The 27,853-nt window shown below is 36.2% G+C and overlaps 1 protein-coding gene across 1 annotated transcript in view; it reads right to left on the bottom strand.

The window, feature by feature from the left end:
- Window positions 1-27,853, bottom strand: part of LOC150101700 (putative lipid scramblase CLPTM1) — a 283,907-nt gene that overhangs the window by 234,964 nt on the left and 21,090 nt on the right. Inside the window, exon 2 of the mRNA XM_090399981.1 lies at window positions 22,969-23,157. Coding sequence (XP_090256107.1) covers window positions 22,969-23,157 — 189 coding nt within the window. The remainder of the gene's footprint in view (window positions 1-22,968; window positions 23,158-27,853) is intronic.

Below are 27,853 nucleotides of genomic sequence, written 5' to 3'. Positions count from 1 at the left end.
TAAAAATCGTGCCTAAGTAGATGAAATGTTTTATTGTTCCACAGATTCTCCATTCATAACACAGTTGACATTTTCAATGATTCTGCCTATTTTCATTGTCTTTGTCTTTTTATTGCTGACCTTCGTACCACATGTATTACAGCAGTTATTCAATTTAGTCAGAGAATCTTGCAGACTTGTAGCGGATTTTGTTAAAGATACCAAGCAATTTTAAACCTGGTTTTACTCCATTTTTCCCAAGTAAGCAAACAGACAAAAATGTCAAGTTATTACTAAATTACTAAATCTTGGTATTTCTAACCTAGCTCCCACTGATGAGACCTCAAAAAAGGTCGAAACCGGTCTGGGTAGTGGCCCCTTGCCTTTAATACAAAACATCATACATCCCCTTCTTGGAGATGTGTTTTGGCATTAAGGGTAAATATTAAGGTTAGTGATCGGAGCTTGTTCCACTTCTACCATGAGTTGCCTTGGTCTTGCACTACTTGTAGGATCAGCTAGTCTTGCATCACTTGCAGGCGCAAACTTGACATTTTTGTCTGTTTGCTTACTTGGGAAAAATGGAGTAAAACCAGGTTTAAAATTGCTTGGTATCTTTAACATAATTATACCCAAGGTAAAAATTGTAGCCTATTTATTTAGGAATATAACATCATCTGCATAAAGCAAAGAGCTGACATTAACATCTCCAATTTTGATCATTTTTAATACCACTTTCCTTCATAATGTGATCCACATAGATAATGAATAACAGAGAGGATAATGCACATTCTTGTCTCACACCAGATTTAACATTAAACCATCTTCCTGTACTTCCTCCAATTCTAACTGCAGACTTACAATTCAAATAAAGACTAAGTATTGCTTGATATAATGCCCCATTGACACCATATAACTGTAGCGTATTGAATAGTTTCTCTCTCTTGGCACCTTGTCATATGCCTTTTCCAAATCGACAAAACTTAAATACAGATCTTTATATTCCCATGATTTCTCCACTATTTGTCGTAAAGTAAAGATCTGATCCTGACAGCTTCCATTTGACCTGAATCCAGCCTGTTCTTCACCAAGCTTTTCTTCCACAATTCTTCACAACCGTTTCTCAAGTATACTTGCATATATCTTACCAGGAACACTCAGTAGGGATATACCTCTAATTCTCCCATTCAGTTTTATTTCCCTTTTTATATATGGATACTATGAGAGCTCTACTTCAATCATTGGGAATTCGTCCCCTCTGTCCAGGCATTCTGAACTATGCAGTGCAGCCACTGTAAGACTTTTATACCACTATACTTCAGCATTTCTAGTCAAATATCATCTACTCCTGCTGCCTTTCCACATTTCAAGCCTTTGATGGCTTTTTCTACTTCAAGTATGGATATGTATTCCTGACTGTATGCCTGTTGAGTGCTTTTTACCACTGTGCTATCACTGCTTGTTTCATTTAGAAATTTTTCGAAGTAATTACTCCATACTCCAAGGATATCTTTTTCTCCCATTTTCATGTCACCTTTAGTATCTCTAACTCCTTTTACAATACTCTTTCCTCCATTTCTAAGCATCTTCAACAACCTCCAGAATATCTTACCACCTTCTTGATATTTATTTTCTATGTTCTTGCCAAAGTCCTCCCATGACTTTTGTTTAGCTAGTTTTACACAGTGTTTAGCTGTCTTACATTTGTCTCTGTATTCTATCAGAGCACAAGCTGACTTATTTGCCAGGAACTTTTGATATGCTTTCTTCTTTTCCATCACTGCCTGTTTAACTTCCTGTGTCCACCATGGAGTTCTAATTTTTCTATCCTTGCAGACAACTTCACCACACGCCTCTCTAGCTGAATCAATCAGGGTTTTCTTCAAGGCTTGCCACGGAATCTCCAAGGTTTGGTTCCTGTTCTCAAACTCTTTCATTTTTCCTTCAATAATCTTTGTATATTTTAGTCTACAGTTCACATCTAAGAGCTGCTCAACTTTTATTCGCTTTAAAACTTTCTTACATGCCATTCTTTTCAATATGAAATTCAATTTTATGCTGCTCAAGACTAAATAGTGATCACTTCCAATTTCAAATCCTCTGTACACGCTGGTGTCCTGCACCAGGGAGAAAACATCACTATCAACAATAACATAGTCAATGAGACTTTTCTTATTCCTTGCCTCTTCTCTCCATGTGAATTTGTGCACATTTTTATGTTGGAACATGGTGTCAGTAATAACCAGTCCATGTCTTGAGCAGATATCCAACAGGGATTTGCCATTATTAGCTTTACTCTTTTTTCCAAATTTTCCCAAAACATTTTTGTATATCTGAAATCATTTTTCCTACTCTGCTATTTAGATCCCCAACAAGGACCAACTTTTTCTTTTTCATTGTGTCAGTTGCTTTCTCTAAAGCCTCAAAAAATTCTTCCACTTCTGCATTAGTAGAACCTTCTGTGGGACCATAATCACAAATAAGTCTCATTGTCCAGTTCCCCATTCTGATATTTAATCAATCACTCTACTTGAGACTGCCTGCCATTTGAGAAGATAAGCCTCATATTTTGTGTTGAATACAATGGCTACTCCTTCTTTTTCTTGATTGTCATTGCCTGATTATAACATTTTGTATTTATTGCTCGGAAAGATCTCACCAGTTTTTGTCTTTTTTGTTTCAGTCACCCCTATTATGTCGATCTGGTACTTATCTAATTCCTCAGCTAGCTCCATTTCTTTGCCATTCAGGCTTCTTACGTTGATAGTACCGATCTTTAACTCTGGTGATGTTGAGTTGGGGTTCGTTTTCAGATTTGTTCCAGTAGCTGACTTTTCGCTGTTCGACCTGGTTCCCTGGCAAAAACAACGGGGGCCTTTTTTAACCGGGCGAAGCCCCAGCCGGCATGAAATTTTGTCATGTTGTACCATCATTTTGTATTCTGGTTTAACCAATAGGAATACAATTTGGTCCTTGTCTGACAAACCATCTTCTTATACTTCCTTTAATTTTAACTGCTGATTTATAACTCAAATAAAGACTAACTATTGCTTGATATAATGCCCCATTGACACCATATATCTGTAGTGTTTTGAATAGCTTTTCTCTTTGTTTGTCATATGCCTTTTGGTCTACAAAACTTAAATACAGATCTATGTTATATTCTCACGATTTCTCAACTATTTGCTGATCCTGAAATTGTGAAAATCTGATCCTGACAGCCTCTATTTGGCCTGAATTCAGCTTGTTCTTCACCAAGCTTCCCTTCCACAATCCTTTTCAACTGTTTTTCAAGTATACTTGCATAAATGTTACCAGGAATGCTCACTGGGGAAATAACTCTAATTCTCACGTTCAGTTTTATTTCTCATTTTGTATATGGGCACTATGAGAGCTCTACTCCAATCATCTGGAATTCATTCCTCATCTAGGCCTTCGGAACTATGCAGTGCAGCCACTGCAAAACCTTCATACTTCCATACTTTTCTGGCCGAATATCATCTACTCCTGCTGCCTTTTCAAATTTCAGGTTTTTGATAGCTCTTTCTACTTCAACTATGGATATGTATTTCTGATTGCATGCCTGATGAGTGTTTTTTACCACTGTGCTGTAAAACCTATATTTTTAAAATTAATCTTATACATTTTTTGTATTTTTTAAATTTATTTTTACATAATCTGGAAATATTACCAAACACTGAACTTTTTCAGGCCATTTGTTTACAAATAAGCAGGGCAGTAGTATTACACCGATAATGAAATTCATCTCCCACTTAAAAACAAACATTTGAACCTGCAACTGGCCAGTTAAAGAATGAATATGTTAACCACTCAGCCAACCTGGCCAGCTAAATCTTGATGTCTGGAGCAATTGACTTTGAATATTAAGTGAAAAAGATAAAAAAAATTATCAAACAGAGAATTATGAAAGAAATTTATTTGAAGACAGAAAGAGGGCTCCGAAGACCAGATTTTTATTTGAAGACAAATAAATCATGGACATACCAGAAACACCTTAAAGTTTGATGTGAAAAAGGCATATAAATAAGATATGAAGGGGAAAAAATTAAAAACAAATTTCATGGTGTAAATGGAATCTGATATACAAGCTTATAATTATACAAATCAGCAGTCAGAAATAAAAGACATGCAGAAAGATGGCTTGATGTTAAATTAGCTGTAAAGCATGGCTGCGTATAATTTTATTCACAGTTATATTTAAGCTGAATGGGAACATTAACCCTAATATCAATATAGGAAATAAGCAGGTTTAGTTCTCTACTCTGCATGAATGATATTCTCTTAAATAACATTGGGTAACAGACTGAAAAATTTTGTTGTGCCTTGATGTGAAAGTAGGCAAGAGTAATTAATTTCAGTGTAAAAATGTAATCATAAGCTTAAAATTGTAGTATAGCCATTAGTTTTCTTTAGGAATTACACACTGGCAAACTAATTACATTTTATATGAACCTATAGAAATGTATGTGTGAATTCCTCGAGGGCTTCTTTTAACAGCTGTCATCAGTACTTTTTCTGATTAAGAAAGCTCCTACAGACTAGAATGCTATGGTAGTCACTGACAACATCCAAATCCGGGGCAAGAAATCCAAATATGAATGCCAAAAGGGGATCTTTAATGAAATACTGCATTTCACTGCAATGCATGTCTGAGTAGTTCTCCACAAGATTTCTGTAACAGTCACTTTTTAACACATCATAAAAAGTTGGCAGCTCTGAAATCTTTTCATGCTACTTTTAAAACAGTGAAAGAACTGCCCTTCATAAGGAGGGAATTATTTGGACTAATAAAAATCCTGCCTTTAATTTTTGCATTACCTATTATTGGAAACTTATAAGTGAGAGATGGTTGAATGAGGATAACATCCTGCCAGCAATAGTGATGGAAGGGCATGATGTATTTCGTGAAGAGAGAAATGGTAAAAAAGGAAGGTATAGTGCTATTGATGATGGAAAAAGAGTTATATCCATATAAGGTAGAGATGCAAGAAGTAAGCAGTGGTACTGGTTCTGAGGTAATATGGTGTGAGATAGAGGCGAATAGTTTGAAATACTTCATTGGATGTTGCTCCAGACCTGATAATGTGGAGGGTAGTGACAAGGAAATGTATAAGCAAATTAGCCAAGCAAATGAGAAAAGGGTGATCATTATGTGTGATTTTAATTACGGCAATATAGAGTGGGATGACGAGATAGCAACTACCTCAGGTAGTATGTAATGGAGAGCACACGAGAGACTTGAGGAGTCTTGGATTTGACCTTCTCATAAAACGATGTTATAAATGAGATGTCAAATCTTTTATCCAGTTCGTGAGAGAGAGTAACCATGAAGTAATTGCCTGAATAGTTGTCAGCAGTGTAAGGACTTCCGATAGGAAATGGTATATGTGGAACTCCAAGGTTGGCGATTATTAGAAGCTCAAGAGACAACCTGCAGCTGTAAAATGGAATGAGAAGTTGGGAAGAAAGGAGATCAATGTTGTTGAGTGATATTCAAGAACTATCCAGTAGAAACAATGTCTAAATGTATTCGAAAAGTAAGAAGGTTAAATAAAATAGGTGTGAAATGGATGAAATAAGAGATAAAAATGCTATACAGAGGAAAAAGGGATTATGGAGGCAACGTTTGTATTCCTCATGGAATATAAAGAGCAGGCAAGGAGGATGACTTGGTTGGTAAGATTATTAGCGAAACCTCATTATGAGCAGCAGTTAGCTAATGAAGCAAAAAGAACCTAGGAAATTCTTTCATATGTAGCCAGAAAAAATAAGAACGATTATGGTAGGATGTCATTAACTATAGAAAATGGTATAAGAACAATTTATATGCTGCAGAGACTATATTACATACATACCCCCCCCCCCCCCCCCAGGGAGTCCAAAGCCTCATTGAGGGAAGGCACCTACTATACAACTCTCCGTCTCCACCAACCACAATTACCTTCATCATCTACACCAACACCATCTACTAGTATTTTCACAGCCAATCACAAACATCCATGCCGATGGTGGAGTTCGAACCTGCAGCCTTTTGGTCGGGGAGGGGGGATACACTAACCACTCAGCCAACCAGACTGGCAAATATAGTTGAGATATTTAATGGGCAGTTCATAAATGTCTTATATCCTTGTGAATGTGACATCATGCAGAGTTTGAGAGCAATGGATGAGGAAGTGGTATATGGGGAATTAAGCAAACTTGATGTTAATAATGCCGTGGAACTTGATGATACATCATCATGTATTTTGAAGGAATGCGCCAAGGAGTTGACATCAGCCTTGACATATCTGCTTAACATGAGTCTTTAATTGGGTCAAGTTCTAAAGGAGTGGAAGGAAGGCAAGATTGTACTGCTTAAATAAAGGAGGTGACAGAATTCAAGCATCAAATTATATGCCAATCTGTGTGTGTGTGTCAGGTGTTGTGGTTAGTATTGGAGAGGTTAGTGAGAATCAGAATCAAGTTGACGACAATGGTATTATCTTTGATGGACAGCATGAATTTGCTAAAATGATATCATGTTTAAGCAATCCACTTATCACAATAATGTTACTGCAGCATTGGACGTGGGAGATGGATACACAGCAGCATACTTAGACTTTGCAAAGGCTTTTGATAGATTGACGAATGATAAGTTGATAGTCAAACTAGAGCAGATGGGATTGGATATCAGACTAGTGCATTGGATTGAATTGGAGATTGGCTGTGATATGTAACAACAACAAGTTGTGTATGAGGGAGCAATATCGCAGAAGAGGAAATTCACTAGCAGTGTACCTCAGTGGTCTATTTAAGGGCCATTGCTGTTTAACCTGTATGTTAATGATACTGGAGAAGATTTGAATGGGGAAATATAGTGTTGTTTGCAAATGATGCAAAGTTGGTGTGAACTATGAGGTTAAGAGCAGATGTTACCTTACCAAGAAGACTTGAATAGATTGAGTGAATGGGCACGGGAGTAGGGATGCCAGTTCAATGTTGCAAAATGTAAGGTTTCAAATTTGGGAAAGAAAGATGGGATGTAGAATTTACTCTGGGTGGGGATATACTGCTGAAGGTGGAGAAAATAAGAGATCTTGGGTGGACAAGGAACTAAAATTTAGAGGACATATTGCCAAAATTGTGAGGCCGACACAATGAATTCTGGTAATGATGCAGAGGACACTGCCTTATAGAAATAAGGTGATTCTGGTTTCATTGTATAAGGCTCTGATTACTCCACATATGGAGACTACTGTGCATAGATTTGGTCACCTGGTTTTCAAAAAGGATGAAGAGATGTTGGAGAGGGTCCACAGGTGATTGACCAAAATAGTTTCTGATCTCTGGGATGTTGAACATGAAGAAAGGTCGAGACAATGCAATTTGCAGTCTAGTTGATAAGAGGAAAAGGGTTGATATGATAGACGTGCATGTTGGTAAGGGGTTTGTTATAGGATTAACATAGAAGAGGTTTTTCATAAAATGGTGGAAAATGGGAAGAACAAGAGGTCATCCCTGGAAATTGTATAAGGAGGGTGTGAGGAGCAGGTTTTTTGTATGGATAGTTGTGAATGACTGAAATGCATTACCTGAGAGCATACTGTCTGTAGAGAATTTGAATATGATGAAGGAAAGTTACGATGAGTTGTATGTATGATAAAAATGACCTCCTAGATGAGTCCAACTCAATGAGGGTCATAGGATAATAATAAGTAGAGATATTAAAAAAAATAAAAATAAAAATTTAAATTAAGGGGATATTAAATCCCACATTGTTTTAAAACCGAATAAGAAACCAGTTTTAAAACAATTTTGAAACTGGTCTGGGTAGTGACCTCCCACCATAATGTAATAACAGCATACATTTCCTAGGAATTGTGTTTTAACATTATGGAAAATACCTAAGAATAGCGATCAGAACTTTACCGCCTTTGCTACGAGTTGTCCGGTATTGTACTACGTACTAGGGTCACTTGCATTAGCTCACGCTAGTGATCGCCGATACTTTATAGTTTACTATATTCGGCATGAAACTCTCTGATTCCAATCTTTGAGTTTCTTATTCGGTTTTAAAATAATGTGGGATTTAATATCCCCTTAATTTAAATAATGTTTATATCGCCGAAATGAAGCTTATTAGCTCTTTATATTTAAGTAAAAAAAAAAACTGTGGAGGGAATATAAAAAAAAAAAATGTAATCAGCATACTTGTAAGCAGTACAAGCAAGAAGGAAGACTAGTAAGGTAAAAAACTACCAAATCAGATTAATAAAGAAAATTAGCTACGTGCCAAAGTAAATTTAAAGGAGTTTTTTTTTTTTTTTTTTTTTTGTTTTGTTATGTAGCAAGTAAGAGAGAAAATGACTATGGTAGGATGACTTCAATCAATGCTGACAGTAGGACAATGACAAAGGCAAAAGAAATTGAGTTGCTGGATGAAGTTGTTCAGTCTAATTCTGAGCTCTGACAAGGTTCCACAAAAGTGCAAAGAGGGTAGAACAGTTCCTTTATATAAACTACTTCAAGACAGAAGTAGCAAACTACAGACCAATTAGGAGTGGTTGTTCAAGTATTGGAAAAGTTGGTTAAAGGTAAAATTGAATAGTGTGTGAATAGTGATTTGATACTTTATAGCAGACAAAATTATTGTGTAAAGGACAGATCCTGTCTTAGTAGTTTATTCATATTTTATAATAAAGTGACAGCAAAATTGGAATAAAGGAAATGTCTATAGCATGATACTGCTGCACTCTGCAAAGGTTTGACAGAATACAACAGGGGAAGACTATCACAAAAGTTTGAGCAATTGGGAATGGATAGGAGGTGGCTGACAGTGAGACACCAGAGTAGTATATAGTAGATGGATCTAGTAGAATAAGGGTGACTAGTGGAGTACTTGAGGATTCTATACTAGGACCGGTGTTCTTAATTTGTATATAGATGATATCAGGAAAGATTTAAAAGGGGGATATTCAATTGTTTGCCAATGATGCAAAACTTGGGAGGAAAATAATTGATAAAGGTAATGCATATATTCTGCAAGATGATTTAAATCAGTTGACATTGCGAGCAAAAAAAATGATGATTGTCAACTTAATGTTGAAAAATGTAAGGTTATGCACTTCGATTTGAAAAGGTTGCATACTGTGTATCACATTGATAGCTGGATTGCAAGAAATTACTGAGGTTAGGGACTTAGGAATAATCGGGGACAGAGAGTTGAAGTTCAGATGGAATAATGCAAAAGTTGGTAAAATAGCTCAAAGAATAATTACTGTGATGTTTTAAAAAACACACACTAAGAAGTAAAGATAGAGAAGTTATTATCCCTCTTTATAAGGCATGATTCGGCCACATTCTTGATCACTTTGCACAGATTTGGGGATCAGGAGGTGGTGGAGAGGATTTAGAGATGAATGGCAGAAAAGAGGGGATATGATAGAAACTTATAAGATATTAAAGAGGTTTTATAAAATTGATCCAAAGGAAAAATTTTCAACATATGATAAATAGAGAACTAAAGGTCATTCATGGAAGTGGTATAAGAGTGTGTGGACAAGATTTTTTGCATGGAGTGGTGAATGAGTGGAATGAATTGCCAGAATTAGTTGTGAGTGCCCTGACAGTGAGGGGTGGTTTTAATGATTTTAAGGAAAGATATGATAGGTTTTGAGTGTATAAATGCTCATGTGGGTCTCCCATGATGAGTCTCTGGACTCCATGGAGATACCGTATAATAATTATTATATGGTATCTCCATGGAGTACAGAGACTCACTGTGGGAGATCTATTTATTCACACACTCACAGAATACCTATCACATCTCTCCTTAAACTCATTCACTGATGAAGCACCCACAGACAGCTTTGGTAACCCATTCCACCAATTCACCACTCTCTCCAAACCTAGTCCTAATACCCTTGCTAACCACATTTGTACACAACTTCCACTATTGACCTCTTGTTCTCTCCCTTCTTGCCATGTACTAAAAAAAATCTTCAGTGTCAATCCTATAAAAGTCCTTTAATAACTTAAATGCTTCTATTATCTCTCCTCTTTTTCATCAATCAGCTAATTTTTGAAGCCTACAGACAGTCTATTCTCATAAGGAGCATTCCACAGGCCGATTACAATCTTTGTCACTCACTTCTGGATCCTCTCCACAACTTCATCAACACAGAATCTGGGAGTCCAGATCTGTGCATAGTCCAGATGTGGCCTTATTAAAGCCTTATATAAGGGAACAATAACTCTCTATTCCCACTTGTTAGTGTGGTCTTCAACAACATGCCTTCTAAACTTCAACTCTCTGTCCACGATCACACACACAAGTCCCTAGCCTCATCACAGTTTCCTGCAATTCAGTTCTATCAATATAGTACACAGCTTCTGATCTCTTCTTAAAGTGCATCACCTTACACTTGGTCACATTAAACTGGCAGCAATTTACCTTTGCACATACTGTCAGTCTGTTTAAATCTTCTTGCTTCATTTACTATTGCTCTTCCCAGTTCAACACTGTCAGCAAATAACTGAATATTTCCTGTCAAATGAGGAAATGTCATGCCAGCTTGGTGTTTCCGTCTTTGGTGTATCTGTGTATAGTCCAAAGACTGAAACACCAAGCTGGCATGACATAGCCTCCACTTCCCCTACAAGCTCCGAAGATGATGCACTGTCGAAACAGCTCACACCCAGTTCTCCCACCATGATCTTATCCCATAATATCCTTCTCCTTCCCCTAAAATTTCTATGTTCACCTCATCCCAAAGTATTCTCTACCCACCCTTAATAATTTACAAAATATAAAAAAAAAAAAGGTTTTTCAAAAAAAGTTTGCATACCGCTTGCCTCACCAATAATTCTGCCACATCTCTTAAACCCCACTTTTCCAAACCCCCCCCCCTTCTGTTCTGGTCACACTTCTTCCTTCAACAATGAGTGTATGTCACCATATGCCACTGAAAAAGAAGACAGCTAGCAACATCCCACAAAGGTATGTCTGGTTTTACTTCCTATATGTGTCCAAATAAAACATCAGTAATGCCTTAAAATTTGAGTAAAAAGTCAATGACATTATAAAAAAGGGGCACTCCTAAACAAAAATAGGCTAAATAGCCATAAAAGTAATATTTACTTAGAGTAACATGGGAATTTTCCCAAAAATAATACCTTAAATTAAACAGTTTGGACAGAGGAGCTGATAATTCCCTTGCACATTCTTGTAACACACAGGCCAATATGCCATCTAATCCCATTGCTGTGTTCATACTGAGGCTTTGCAATACTTGAAGCACCTTCATTTCTTCTCATAGACAGGCTTATACATTGGTTATGCATTTCTAAATCACTTAGGGAATTGAACAACATAGATCCGAATATAAATTAAATTACACTTTAATAAATATTTCCGATATTTCGGCAATGTCACATTGCCATTTTCAAAAGAAACTTACAAAAAGGCACGTGCACGCAGGCACTACAACACAGTAACTGAGAATGAAGATATGAAGCTATCGTTCTCCTAGAAGTCCTGATGGTGCCCTCTAGCGGGCTAAGTAGGTGTTCTTGGCCGTTGGGCTGAAGCTGATTCCATAAATAGTCTTTCGAATTTGTATTTGCTACGGTGCATTACTGTAGCTTTCTTCCACCGTAATCTGTGGCGCGTGTCCAGAGCATGCATGGTCTGCAAGACCAGAATGGCTGTACTTGTGAAACCGAATGTAGTCTTTGTGCTCAGAAATTCTGATATTCGCTGTCCTGTCTGTTTGGCCAAAGTACAACAGTTTACAACTGCAAGGGACCTGGTATACACCAAGTAGGTCTAGGGGAAGTGGTTGGTCTTTGGCAGAGCGGATAAGGGATGCCAATTTTCTGTAAGGCCTGTAACAGGAGGTGAGGTCATGTTTTTTTAAAATTTTGACATCCCTTATCCGCTTTGTAGGTTTTTAATATTTTTTTGGATTTTTTGAGGGGGGGGGTAGCCATTGGCTGAGAAAGTGTTGAGGATGTGATTTAGTTGTGTTTAGGGCCATGTCATTAGAACAGATTAGTTTAGCCCTGTTGTATATTTCTACAAATTCTACAAACAAATAGAGGGGACAGCCATGGGTTCACCACTCTCCCCACCCTTGGCCAATTTCTTTATGGAGACCTTTGAAGAAAAAGCCTTAGCCTCTGCCCCACAAAAACCAACCATATAGCTTCGCTACGTTGATGATGTGTTTGCTATTTGGCCACATGGCTCTGAAGCACTCCTCTCCTTCTTAACACACTTAAACAACCAACACTCCAGAAACAAGTTCACCCTGGAAAAAGAGGAAAACAACAGCCTCCCTTTCCTAGACACACTAGTCACCCGCCAGCCTGATTGAACCTTGGTTTTCTCAGTTTATAGAAAACCCATCCATACAGGAAGATACATTCACCAACAATCCCACCCCACCCTCTCACAACAATATGGAGTGGTGAAAACACTATACAACAGGGCTAAACTAATCTGTTCTAATGACATGGCCCTAAACACTGAACTAAATCACATCCTCAACACTTTCTCAGCCAATGGCTACCCCCCCCCCAAAAAAACATTGAAACCTACAAACCACAGCTCCCCCCCCCAACAAAGATTACTCTATATCCATCACCATTCCCTACATCCGAGGCACCTCGGAAAAAATTACCAAAATTAAAAAAAAAAAAAAAAACATGATCTCACCTCCTGTTACAGGCCTTACAGAAAATTGGCATCCCTTATCCTCTCCACCAAAGACCAACCACTTCCTCTAGACCTACCTGGTGTATACCAGGTCCCTTGCAGTTGTAAACTGTTGTACTTTGGCCAAACATGCAGGACAGCAAATATCAGAATTTCTGAACACAAGACTACATTCGGTTTCACAAGTACAGCCATTCTTCCACCATATTCTGTGGCATGTATCCAGAGCATGGTCTGCAAGACCATGCTCTGGATACATGCCACAGAATATGGTGGAAGAAAGCTACAGTAATACACCGTAGCAAATACAAATTCGAAAGACTATTTATGGAATCAGCCTCAGCCCTAAGAAACTCTCCAAACCTCAACAAACTTCATTTCTTCAATCTCCATTCTCCTATCCGTCAATGCCACCACCTAGACGGTACACCAAGTACTCCTACAAAATACTCACTCAGTAATTCGACTATTTGGTTTAGTTCTGTTACCTCCCCCACCATCAGCACTTTTTAAAGTCATCCTTTCAAAGTCTTTCCTCCTTTAACTTGCCACACAGCAAGATAACTCCTTAGGGTTTCTTTTGGCCTCATCAGCTAGGCCTCTCTCATAATTAAGTTTGGACTTCCTTACCATACTGGTCACCCTTCTTGCCTGAGCCTTATACTGTCCATGGGCAAACTTATCACCTGCTTCTTTATAATTTCTCCTCAAGCTTTTCTTTGCGTGTGCAACTTTTGCTTAATGAAGGTATTTATCCATCTAAATCCTACCCGATTTATCCTTTTGACTCGAGGTATATATATATTCAGATACTGATTCTTCATACACCCCTTGACCACTGTCCATGCACCAACATTATTGTACTCTAAATTTTTATGCCATAGCTCTGCTGAAAGCTGTCTCCTCAGCTTATCATGATCACCTTCACCTGCCTTGGAGTACAACATATATCCCTTCTTAATAGAAAATTCCTCATATCTGGCAATCTCCCAGGTCAAGACTACATGATCACTTTCTCAAAGTGGAAGCTGCATAGCTAGATTGGTTAGTATTAAGTTCTCCGATGCAATGAACAGATCTAGCTCTTTTGAACCTCATGTCCCCTCCATTACACGTTGCCTAAGGTAATTATCCCTCAGCAGCTGTATAAATTCCATTTCCTTTCCGTGACCATTTCTAATCTCAATCTATGTTCCCATAGTTGAAATCCCCCATAATAATTACTCAACCTGTACTTACCATGCTAATTTGCAAGTGCATGTCATCTACATTCTCCCATACACACTCTGGATTATAGCAGCAGTCAATTACATATTTTGTCCTGCATCTCACACCAGACAGCCTCAAATGAACTGCCCTCTGAATTTCAGTTTCCCTGATGTACAGTACTTCTCTTTTTGGCTTTACCCTTCACCTGCATCTTGTTCCTCCTGTCCTCTCTGAAGTCCCTATATCCCTTGCATTCTATTCCTACGACCATATCATCCTTGGTCAACCATACCTCACTAATGCACATAACTTTTGGCCTAGTTGTGGTAATCAATGCCAGAACTCCTGATTCTTATTTCAAATACTTCAGGCATTAGGATACATAAAATGCAATACCATCCTTGATCCCACTTCCTCCCTTACACCTTGTGTTACTTAGCCAAATAAAGTTAACCTGAGGTGCCATTGGGTGATCATTTCCCCACTTACTAATTTCTGGGTTGCCTAGAACCATGCTCACCTGCATCCCACCTAAATATTTTAGTTTCCCTGACTTTGTATAGCCAAACTCTCACTGAACAACATTTTCTCAAGACCTTCTGACACCAAATTCATTTGGATGCAGCAATTCACTCTATATAACTCCTTCCTTCCATCAAACTCGTTCCATACCATTCCTCCTGCATACTTTTGCATACTGACTCATTCACGATCACAGCTCTCCATCTCAGCTCACCTCAATCATACCGTGGAAACAAACTTGACTTTTACTTTCTCGCTCTACTTTTTTTTCATGCTAGTACTAGCAACTCTTTCATGTCTTCTCGCATACCATACTTGTCACTTGCTAAATCATTTGTACAAGCCAAAATAAACAAATAAATAAACAAAATAAATTAGTTTCCAGGTGAAAAAACTCCCTACATCCGTATGAGACTGGCTAACTCACCTTTTGTCGAAAGAGACCAGGTAAAGGTTCCTCACATCACTGATGGGAATCGAACTCAGGTCTTTCCAACCAAAGGGCTTCATCTATATCGACTGAGCTATGCAAGCTAACAACAAAACTGTTACTATCTCATATAATTCAGAGCACATCTGAAAAGATCTAGACTGTTTAATAAATATAAGCTCCACACTACATTCAAACCATATATCAAACTAGTAAGATTAATACTTTCAACTAAGTATATACACACTATCCTTTATCACATTCAGGAGTATATGGCAAATCAGGACTAGAAGACCTTGCTTTGAAAATCTCATTATACTATGTAGAAAAAAAAAACAAAAACAAAACAGTGCTACAAAGAAGGTATTACAAGCCACAGGGACAATTTTTGAAATCAGCAGCAGCTATGAAATATCTCCAAGCTTTGATAAGTATGGCTGTATCAATTTGCCAAAAATCTGGAAGAGAGAGTCATCTAATACTGAATTAATACTTGTAAACTTGTCTTTATCCACAAAAGAAGTGGTACCCAAATTAGTACTTTAGTTCTTTGTATGTCATACTATTAATCAATTGTTACGGTTTGCACACTGTGACAAATGGCAAACTGTTTGAAGACACTGGGCATAAAACCAGCAAAAGATTATGCAACTAAATAAATATCTTACAGATCTATCCTTATTTCCTTTTGATGATTAAATATCTTATTTATTTCTATGTGTTGTAAACCAGTTGAGCAAGATTTATTATTTCTGTCAAGTACAAGTAATCACCAGTCAGTTTTATTTGTGTAAGGAAAAACCTTAATTTCTGAGTTAAAAACTCTCCCTTAAATATTTATCTGACATCAGTCAACTCAGATCTATTGAAATGCTCAGAAATTCTCCGAATCCTTGATGGGATTTGAGCTTTGGATTTTCCAAATGTTGATGTGTCCTTCAGGAGGGTTGCCAAGCTTAGATTTTTATGTTTCAGATGAAAAATTATGGAATTTAATAAGGCTCACTATATAAGCTTTACTGATGTTATACAAAAAGCTTGGTATAAGATACCCAAAAGGAAAATTGTTCAAAACACTAAATGGTATGGTGTAGCAGGTATAATGGTTAAAATATCCTGCTTTGATAAGTACAAAGTCTATACCCACTCTCCAGCCAACAAGCTGGAGGCTAAAGTCCCACCATGAGAATGGGTGTTTATATCTTTTAGTGGGAGAATTTCATTACCCAGTGTGAGAACAGAACGCTACTGTGCTTATTGGAAGTCTGAAATGAGTTTAAATAAGAAAATAAAACCTTTATGGTACTAATGTACCATATGTTTACAACCTTTTATGGGTGAGAGTCACACAAAAAAGCACCCAGTGATACAGATTATACATGAACTTACTTTACTTTCCGAGTCCGGAACACCAATCGTATCCTCAACATCCAAAAAACAGCGGTTTGTGTCGCCTTGTCATTGACCATCAGAATGTCATCCGTAGAGCACACATTAGATCTGGGTAACATAAAAGATGTTCGTCAGTTTGGGCGTCTCCGCAGTCACAGCTGTCATCATCTGCATAATCCCATTTCATCAGGTTACTTCTGCATCCGGACATTCCCACTCTAAGATGGTTCAGAGTCCTCTAGGTGCTATAAGGTAGGTGATATCCCTTGGTTAACTCTTCCTTAATTATGGGGGCTTCTTGAAGTTGAACCAATTCCCTCCATAGAATAAGGCGTCGCTCCTCAGGTTTATGGATCAATGGTTTAGTTCTTTACATAAAACTATGCCTCGAATGGAGCAGAGAAGCCGTGATGATATGGCCGTACATTGGATGTCTTTCGTCCGTCATCTGCTTTTTTTTCTCCATCTCACCGGCCACTTGACGTCTTATGCCTGGTGGCGCTATGCCTACTAAGGGATACAGCTTGTTGACTGGGGTTGGTCTTAGGCATCCGGTTATGATCCTAATGATATCATTTAAAGCCACATCCACGTGTTTCGCATGGGCGGATGCCACCCACACTGGGGCAGCATACTCCCCTGCAGCAAAACACAATGCCAAAGCTGTCGAGCGAAGTACCTCTGGTTGAGCTCCCCACATCGTGCCGGTCAATTTTCTTATGATGTTATTTCTTGCATAGATTTTTCCTTTTAGTTCCTGGCAATGTACCTTATATGAGAAGGTACGATCCAGCTTAACTCCAAGATATTTGGGATTACTGCAGTGGTTGAGGCATTTCCCTCTCCAGACAATTGCATGAAGCCTAACCTTTGGGTTAGGCTTCAGGCAATTGGTCTCATAGTAATTGGAGTATTTCTAAGGCTTCTGTCAACCTCTTCTCAACTTCTTCAAAACTCCTTGCTTGACTGCATATAACTGTCATTGGCACAGATAAACCTCCTCACTTTTGGGTGGGTTGGCTGATCATTAGTATAAATATTGTAGAGCATTGGGGGCCCAATACGCTTCCTTGAAGTAAACCATTCTTCTGATTTCTCCATCTGCTCTTCTTTCCTTGCAAATTAATACATGAGCTGGAAATCATCAATTAGATGCAGAGGAAAGTGATTTGATATAAAATCAGGTATAAGGCAGAGAAAAAAGTCTCTACCATTATCTGTATTCTACAGTAGCAAACAAATTAATCCAAACAAGCCAAATTTTCATCAAATTTTTGATTTGGTTTTTGTTTCAGTTCACAATAATTTTGGTTTTGATTTAGGTTTACTATTTTTGGTTTTAGTTCATTGTTTTGGTTGACTGCTACATCTTTTATCTGTGTCAACAATGTTTATTAATAGTGCTGTGCATTTTTAATAGTGTAAACAAGCTGACATTCATAGTGTTTTACTCATTTTGTATTGCTATAAAGAATACATCTCCAAGAAAGTATTCAAAAATATGTACTCTTTCTCAGCACACATCCATGACTCAAAGACAAATTGCCAATGAGTGTGGTGTTGATTTGGGTACTGTTAATGTAATTTTAGAGGTTTAGGGAGACATACTTTTTCTCCTGATAGAAAAGGAAAATGTAGGTGAAAAAAGTGAAAATACTCAAGATCATTTACTAGTTGGGAAAAGCAAAATGAATCAAGATTGTCTGCTGTAGACTTAAATAGAAACTTGGCAGTTAGTGAGATTAACATTTCTGACATAACAGTACATCGAAGATTGTTGGAAGCAATGAGGACTGCTTACAGACCAAAAACGAAACAACTGTTAATGAAGGCTGTGCAGCAAAAGAAGGCTCCTGTGGTAAAAGTAAAAGGGTACAAAGACTGGGCTGTCGAGAAGTAGAAGGTCATATTCTCAAACGAGAGCAATTTATTTGTCCAAGAAAAATGAGTACCCTATGTTCTCAAGTCAGTGCCTGAGAAGACCACCTACCTTGAACAAGGTGGTCCTAAACACCCTACTAAAAAAATGTTCTGGGGTCGTTTTACATATGATGGTCCAGGATCACTTGTGCCTGCTGACAGCATGATAAAAAGTGACCAATATATAAAAATATTGGAGAAAAGAGTGGTCCCACAGATCCAGAAAGACAAAGAACTCATTTTCCAACAGGATTTTGTCCCATTCTAAACTTCAAAAAAAAAAAAAAAAAAAAGTGAAAGAGTTCCTCAAAAATCACAACATCCAATTGCTTCAAGTGGCCAGGTAATAACTCTCCTGACATTAAGCCAATAGAAAATTTGAGGGCCATAGTTAAAAAGAGACTTTATTATTATTACTACTTGACACCTCCAGAGTCCAATGACTGATCGAGGGAGGATACCTGCTCTACAGCTCTCTGTCTCCACCAACCACAACTAACAGCAACTACACCAATGCCATCTACCACCCACTACGACCACCACTGGTATTTCAATAATCACAAACATGTATGCCCACAGCAGGATTTGAACACACAGCCTTTTGGCTGGAGAGTGGATACATTAACCACTCAGCCAACCAGACTTGCAAAATTAAATTGTGATGCAATGGATAACTTAATACAATCCATGATAAAAGCATGGTTTCGAGATGCAGAAATAAGGAAAATCTGTTCTGCATTGGTAGAGTCCATGCCTAAGTGAATATGAACTTATTAGGAATGGAGGAACATAAATTATTATGTAAAGTTCCAGTTTAATTTTTGTACTTGTTTTCTTGCAAAATTAAAATTTTTCTTTAAAATGTGAACATTCAGATTAATTTGTTCGTTACTGTATGTGGACCTCATTATAAAAGAAACTGGTATTAATCTTGGTATTTGAAGAGGAGATATTAAACTCAGTTCTTAACCTCCCAACTGGCCAGAATAAATACACGTCCAGCAAGACCTGGATACGATTCAGACCACCTGTTGAAAGAACATGGATATGAAGTGCAATTTGACTGCCATGTCCATTAGAAGGTGTGATAATCCTTCACGGCGAGGAAAACATTTAACCAGATTACCTCATGTACATAGCTACGTTCAGCTGCCTATAGCAAAAGATGCAGTTGCTTGCTGTTTGCTCGGTAACTGGAATCTAAGTTATATTAGGCTAAATATCTACAAGGTATATTTATTTTTGCTACTTGTTTTATCATATAATTATAGTTTTTAATGCCAGTACGAAATAAGAGATCCTTTCATACTTTCTTCACTTAATATTGTATCACTTTGGAAGATCAATGTCACTATCAATTTTTTTTTTGCTAATTATCTTAGTCCAATACATTTTATTCTCCCAGAACTTGATTCAAGATAATTATTTTTATCGAACAATTATTTTATAAATTCATGAAAATCTGAATCTTAAAATAAATACAGCCTCCATCTTTTCCATGTTAAGTTTTTTTTTGTTGCGTATTCATAATCTTAGTTTGAAGGTCAGTTCACAAATTGCGTGAAGGTTCACACTTTTACGATTTTGCTTTATAGAGAGAATCATACGTAAATCTTGAGTTGTATCATGTAATGTATAATGTTTATAACATAATCTGTAGTTCTGCCCCATATTAATCTGCCTGTTGGTTGGAGGATAAATTCAGGGCCAACAAGCCCTGCCAGTGCAAGAATATGGGTAGAGCATACGGTTGCTGCAGACTGACCAGATTTAAAAAGGTCAGTGTACTTTACATAATAGTGACCAGAACATAAGTTACCTTAGCATTTTAGTCTTCTGAGGTTTGGTCTACTTGGCTATCTTCAGTCTTCAGTTTGTCGCAGTTCCCCCCCTGCCAAATCACTTTAGTATATAATACAGTGCTCAAACCAATTTTAAAAGACAGATCGGAGAACTAGGTTTAAATCACAGAAAAAATATTTAATCAAGCAGTGGACACTACAGATATGAGTTCTGATGAAAATCATCATTAAACTAATACCATCCATAAGTATAAAGAACTGATGTATGATGATATGGTCACTTACAAATAGAATGGGAGATGAAATAGTAAGCAAGTACATAAAGCAAAAGCAGCAGGAAAAAGATCGGATAACTAAAACACAAATAGCTATGTCTTAGTTATCTGATAACTATCCTGTTTGTCAGGTCTCCAATTTAATCAGAGAACTCACAAATAACAAACAGGACAGTTTGGAAGAAAGTTGTTGATCAGAAACTAGTCATAACATTTTGTGTTAGAATGTCATGAGTATATCTCCTCAGAAAATGAAATGCTTTTTTTCAATTGAGACAGACTGAAAAAAAAAAAAAAAAAAAAAAAAGGAATTCACCACAGGAAATAAATAAATAAAGCAAAATTTCAAGAAACAGCTAAGGTCACTCATCAGGTCTAATTAAAATAAAAATGACTGCCTGAATACCTCAGATATGGTTAGTCCATATCCATCAATACCACTAAAAGAAATGGAAAAGAATGTTTCACAGATTTCACTGATTATAGTTAATCATATATTTGATAATGAGCAGAACAATGGTGCTGAATGCTTTTATTTAGACTGCTATGAGTAAAATTACATGAGCTACTTCAGCAATATGCAAGTGAATAGCAGAAAAAAAAAAACAACTATGTATAGGAAAATGCTGATTTCAGAGAAAAGCAATAAATATCTTTCAGAAAGAGAGGGGAGAGTAAGACTTATTTTACAGCAATTTATTAGAAATGAAATTTTCCAATATAACTTTATCAAGCAAAGAAGTCAATTTTTGGTAATACATATGAATAAGTTTGCATTTTTGAAAGTGAAGAACATCAAAAATAAATTTTAGAAACTTATGATTAGGCATTCTGAAAGGCTTTAATATTCTTAATATGATAAGGCCATCAGCAAAAACTATATTCAGAAAAACTCTGGGTTCACATTAACTTTGTTATTTTTATTATTATAATATCTAGCGATAAATACTGTTACAACTGGAACAGCATATAAACCTTTAATCTATTAGTAAATCATTTACAGCTTTCAGCACATCAAACCATATGTATAATGTGCATATTTACAGCACTCAATATTTGAAATGCCCCCCCCCCCTCCATTTTGCCTTTCTGCATGCCTGAAACCACATATCAATGGTAGCATGCACAACATCCAACAGAAACACTGCCAGTGCTATAAGACAGGTTTCAGCATGATGTCTTGATACACTTTGGTAGAGGTCTGGAGGAAATGCAACTTGGATATCCTAACCAAACCATCACTGCCACAGGATGACGACCTCTCTGAATCCTGGGTGCTATGGGACATGCCATGCGACCATCTGGAACATATACCCAAATGTTTTGGCAGTTAAATGACTCTTCAATGGTAAAAATCTTCTCATCTGTGAAGAGGATATCTCTGTCTACTGTTCATGTACTACCAGAGAAATTCTTTTGATTTCATCACCCTCTACCACATATGGTTAGGAAGTGTCCAACAGAACAACGATAGGCTCTTGCTCCTAGATCATCAGTTAATACTACATGCGACACTGTTCTCTGCAAAACATTCATCTCTCATGACATCACTTTCTGTATTCTTACAGGATTATGGTAGAGGCATGCCTTCACAGCCCTCACAAGGTATTGCATCTGAACACAGTGTGGTTGACCTGTTCTTTGGCAGTCAGGTATGTCTTCTGTATCGTTGTAATGGTTAACAGTCTGATACACAAACATCCTACTAGTCCTGAGTATTTTAAGAATGTTGAAAATAACAGGTGGCTGCATTCCAACCTTGTGATGTGCTATGAGAATTACATGGTTCTCTAAATCCCCCCACTGCATGTTAACCCATACAACTAGACAACTATCTCTCCATTGATAGGCACACGAATGTTTGCTGTACACAGCCCCACTAACGGAACTGGGCTTGTGCAATTCTGTGGGCAGTGTGTGGGGGAGGCAGAAGTTGTAACAGTATGTGTATATGCATAAGCATTTGTCATAATATTTAGAGGATAATTACAGGACTGAATTTGGGCAATGCTACAATAGAAAATTATTGTTATCATAATATATAAAACTTATAAATGATTATAAAGCAGTGTATTACGCCAAGTAAAAACTGAAAAGGTCTGCATTACAACTTTTAAATATTTAAAGGTTCACTGCAACTTGGAACGACTGAATAACTTTTTTTTATATGAAAAACTGGCCTGCATAAATCAATTTTATTTTTATGAATGAAAGTTTTTTATATGAACTTATTCATCATCATCATCATCATATATATATATATATAGCAATCTAAAATCAGTCTTGTTTTGTTTATGTTCATTTTTTAAGGGCTTTACAAAGATGCTGCTTGATAATTTAAATTGTCATAACTGGCTACAAAATGAAAACATGTTAATGTGCATTAATATGCATAAAATTATTTCTGATTACAACAGTTTATTTAATTCTTGGAAAAGAGATATCAGCTAAAAAGAGATACTATAAGTATATTTTGAATGAAATCAAGCATAGCTATGAAATTATTTCTGATTATTAATGTAAACTGTTAACTAACTGCTATAAAAATTTACTTAAAATATAAATAGTATTAAATATACATTTAAAAGCAGATAAATTTCTGAACCTTCTAAAGACTTCAGTATCTCAAGTCTACCTAAATGATAATAACGATATACTCATATTTAATTCTTCAAAAACAATTTAAAAAATTTTGATGGGATCTCTAAATACATAATTTACCATAACAGTTCCATTTATAAATAAGTTGGAAGATCTACGAGGCGAATCAGTAGTTTGTCCCTGTGGAGGATTCTGGGGTCGTCTAAAGAAACTTGTAATGAAGTAGATAATAATTGCTCTGAGCAAGATTCCTTTTAATATACTCCAGTATGTGGCTTGTTGTTGCTGTTGCTGCTGACCTTCAGCATTCTGTTGAAATAAATATAATGCAATTATATTCACAAGGCAATTTCTATAAAATTCTGTAACATAATACTAAAGATTGAATCTCAGAAATGGAACAGAACGGAGAGTAGTGAATAAAAAAACACAATACAACTAACTACAGCTAACATCATTATGACATACTCACTTACTATAACAAACTACCAAAAAGTCCAAAAGCTCTATATAAGCAATGCTATTAAAAAAAAAAAAAATTACCATAAAAAACTATTCCTGTAATTTATACTTGACAAATTATATTCTTGTTTAATCCTTTCCCCAAGCATGAGCAAACAAATTTCATATGTAAAGCACCTTCACATCAATCACTGTGGCATCCTGTAATGCAGAGTACACTCCCTTTCAGATGCGTGCTTTGCAATGCATTATGGAAGGGATCACTACCTAGACCAGTTTTGCATCTTCATGAGATTGAATCAGTAGAGCCAGGCCCAGGAAGATATCAAGGCTGAATTAATGCAGATGCCATATATTTTTCATATGCAAGCAGTAAAAAGGTGTGTATGGAAAATATATCATTATGGAGACCAAATGTGGTGCTATCAAGCCTTTTTAGGACCCAAGCAACATTTCAAGAAACCAAACTGAGTAGTGAAATTCATCTACCACCTAAAAGCATTAACAAATCCATGCCCACGGTGGGAATTGAATTCAGGACATACCGGTTTAAATATCTACTCAAAGCCAACAAACCAACTATTAGATTCATTTGGTCAACTTAATAGTAAATCTGTATGAAAGTTTCTCCTAGACTCTGCCTGAACAGATATTTAGAACTGAAAACTTTATTGCCATGTTTCATTTTTTGTTAAATGGGACCATTTACAGGAGTAAAACGTTTTGAAATCATACAGAGCAGTAAGTCCACCTTGTCTTGATAACATTTGGTATTTAAGAAGTATACCACAAAAAGAACAGCTTTGGTATCATTTGGATAATTTTTACTGGTAAAATCATTCAGAGAGAGAGAGAGGGTAATAATTTTGCACTGCCTGGAAGGAATTTTAATGAAATCTGGCATTTAGGATCTCTATTAAAATATGTGAATGATCACAATCATATCATTACAAATAGTAGCAGAATTAGATAAAACAAAATTATATATCTATAGTAAACAAGTTAAAAATGAGCTGACTTTTCAAAAACTGCACTATAACACTTGCCCAATTTTCACAAAGTGCCACCATTCCACAGATCTCCTTGATTAACAAATTTAACAAGTATCATAGTGATTATGATAAAAAATGATAGCAATAAACAATTTCAACTATGAACAATTTCAAACTCTATCACGTAAATCAGGCATTATGTTTATTATCTATTAATAAACATAATGCTTGAAAATGGTAAAACAATAACCAGGGAATATTATTCTGATCTTTTAACCAGACTAGACGAAAAAATTTGTGAGAAAAGACCCGGCTTGCAGAAGAAAAAAATGATCTTTCATCAGGACAATGCAACTGTCCACAAAGGTTTTTTTGGCAATTGGAAAATTAAGGGATCTACACTATGAATTGTTGGAACATCCACCCTGTTCCCCAGATTTGGCTCCCTCTGACTTCTGTCTCTTCCCAAAACTAAAACTCTTCCTTGCTGGTCAGTGTTTTTCTTTGAATCAAGAGGTGATTGCAGCTGTAGAGGGGAATTTTGCAGATCTTACTGAGAACCACTACAGGGACAGGATAATGGCACTAGAGCATCGCTGAAATAAATGTATTAGTCTTAAGGGAGATTACATTGAAAAATAAAAATAATATTGAAATCATATATTCGTTTTTTTTATTGTTAGGCAGAGAACTTTTCAGACCACCCTCATATATTGAATGTTTGGCAACACAATTCAGAATATTGAATGTCTGGCAATACTGTTCAATTATTTGCTACTTATTTTTTAGAATTTTTACATTGAGAGTTAAATAATTGGGCTATTTTTTGGTCTAAATTTTCTACATTGAAAATATTCTTGGGCTATTAATAATTAAAAATTTTTAAATTTTAAAAATAATTAAAAATATTAAAAATTAACTTGGGCTATTTTTAGTAGAATCCACTACTTTTATAAGCTTTATCTACTACTTGATCTAACACCTATCTGAAACCCTGATTTGCATCTAGTCCATGGTATCGTTTGCCACACTTTGTTAATACTGTGTGGGGCTGTAGCCCATTAAAATGAGTAAAAAAAAAAAAAAAAAAAGAGTGTCATCAATACTCAAGTGAATATTTAAAATATGGAGCTCATCTATAAATAATGAGCAGTTACTAATGTGCTTAATATGTGAAAAAAAACTTTCTCAAATGAAGCCTTCAAGAATGATCAAGCATTTAAGAACAAAGCATCATCGAAATAAAGCAAAAAAACGGATGTGGAGTACTTTCACGAATTAAAGACTAAATTTAAAAAACATCCTGGATTTAAAGGGTTGATTGCAAATTAAAATAGCCAACAAGGGAAGGGACTTGTTGTGTCTTACAAGCTATCAAAATTAATTCCCAATTGTGAAAAGTTACAATTGGCAAAACTAGGTATAAATGAAGTTTTAGATATGATGATTGGTCAAGGTAAAAGTAAAGCAATCCCTCGATTAGTGCACTCTTTAAAACAGGTGCATTAATCGAAAATAATAAGCTATGGGAAAAAGTATAATTCGTTCCTCAAATTTCTTTTCTGAACCTTAATTTTTTTATAAAAGAATTAAGATATGTCTCAGGGCCTAGTTAAAGGAAAACTGTGAAGCTGAAAGATAATAAAACATATTCAGAATATAAATGTTATTATTCTACTTCTTAACAAAGAATTGAGCTAACTTAGTTTGGCAGGCATTCTGTTTCTTTTTTTCATACAACTGACAGTATGGTGCTATGCCTCTTCTACTCTTCTGCAAATTTTACTGCTTCTCTCTTCATCAGGGTCAGCCTCTAAGCATTGCTGCTTAAAAACTTCAATTGTACAAAAAATATTTTCAAATTGTTTCTGTGAAATCTCTTTTGGCTGACTATCAGTGGTTAAATTTTCTTCATATTCTTCGGGATCTTCCCACTGTGCATCTAAATTTAGCAGGTCAGAATCACTCAATTCTTCAGAATGAGATTTAATTAACTCTTGGACGTTATCATTGAAGGGGAAAAAGAAACGAAGGACATACGAATTGCTGGCCAACATGCGAAATCACATGCTTTATAGATAAAATTTCCCAACTGCTATACAAGCAAAATAGTTACCACTTTAAAAACTACAATGATCATAAAAGAGAAGTTAATTTTCCAACGTGTAATAATAAACAATTCATCCCAGAAGACAGATTGTTACTCTATTATCGGAATGGATTCTCCTTTTTGTGACATGTGCAGAACTGTCAAAGGGTCTCAAATCTGTGAGCTACTATAGCAGAGGACATAAATTTTGATGGTAAAAATTTGGAACATACATGGAAGAAGCATAGTATGCCATTAAAAATAATTTTATAAAATGTTTTAAATCGGTAACTAAATTATTTCAGTCTGGTGAGTGATTTTTTAAAATAGCCATAAAAATGTATAGATAGAAAATTTTTAAATCTGTAAATTTATTTTTAAGATGTATAAGGGGGACTGGAAAGTAATTAATATTTTGAACTACATTTTTTATATAAATTTTATTAAAGAACAAATTAACATTATTCAATTCTATAATCGCCATTGTTAATTATAACCTTATTCCAACAATCTACTAAATTTAGAATTCCTTTTTTTTGAAAAAAAGTTTTTTCTTTGGAGGCAAAAAATTATATCAAACTCCTTTGGACATCATCTTGCGAACGGAAGGTTTTATTTCTTATGCTGTGTTCTAAGGACCTGAATAAGTGATAGTCACTAGGGGCAATATCCAGCGAATATAGAGGATGTGGTAGAAGTTCCCATCCTAACTGCCTAATTTTTTCTTGAGTCATTTTTGCAGAATGTGGTTTTGCATTATCAGCTGCAAAATTGCCCCTTTTCGATTGACAAGTGCAGGATGTTTGATTAACAATGCTTGATGTAGTCACTCTAATTGTTCACAGTAGATGGCTGCTGTGATAGTCTTACCTTGTTCCATGAGTTCGTAATGAATAATTCCATGAATATCCCACCAAACGCACAATAGAACCTTTTGTGGATGAAGTCCATCTTTAGGTGTTGGAATTGGAGTTTGATTTGGAGAAAGCCACTGTTTTTTTGCGTTTATTATTCTTATACAGTACCCATTTTTCGTCACCAGTTACGACTCGTTCCAAAAAGAGGTCATTTTGTTGTCTGGTCAACAATGAATTGCAAATCGCCCGTCTCTGTGCTTTATTGTTTTCTGACAGTTCATGCGGTACCCATATACCCTGTTTAAGAACCTTGCCACTCTTATGTAAGTGCTCTTGGAGAGTTGACCATGATGAATTAAGTTTCTCTGATAATTCTTGTATGGTTTGTTTTGGATCTGATTCAACGAGAGTCTTAAGAGCGTCGTCATCTAGAGTAAGAGGTCTTCCAGATCGAGGACAATCAGAGAGATCAAAATTTTTTCTGCAAATCTCCTAAACCATCGCTGACATTTATTAACCTTCAACATGTCTCCATAAGTTAAGCAAATGATTTTGGTAGTCTCCGTAACATTCTTTCCTTGGTGAAACAAAAACAGCAAACAATG

This window comes from Typopeltis vanoorti, chromosome 11, assembly GCF_054136105.1.
Source record: "Typopeltis vanoorti isolate ZY-2024b chromosome 11, IOZ_Tvanoo_1.0, whole genome shotgun sequence".
In the NCBI taxonomy this organism is placed as follows: Eukaryota; Metazoa; Arthropoda; class Arachnida; order Uropygi; family Thelyphonidae; genus Typopeltis; species Typopeltis vanoorti.
Note: the sequence above shows the minus strand (reverse complement) of the source record. Positions and strands in the feature narration are given on the sequence as shown.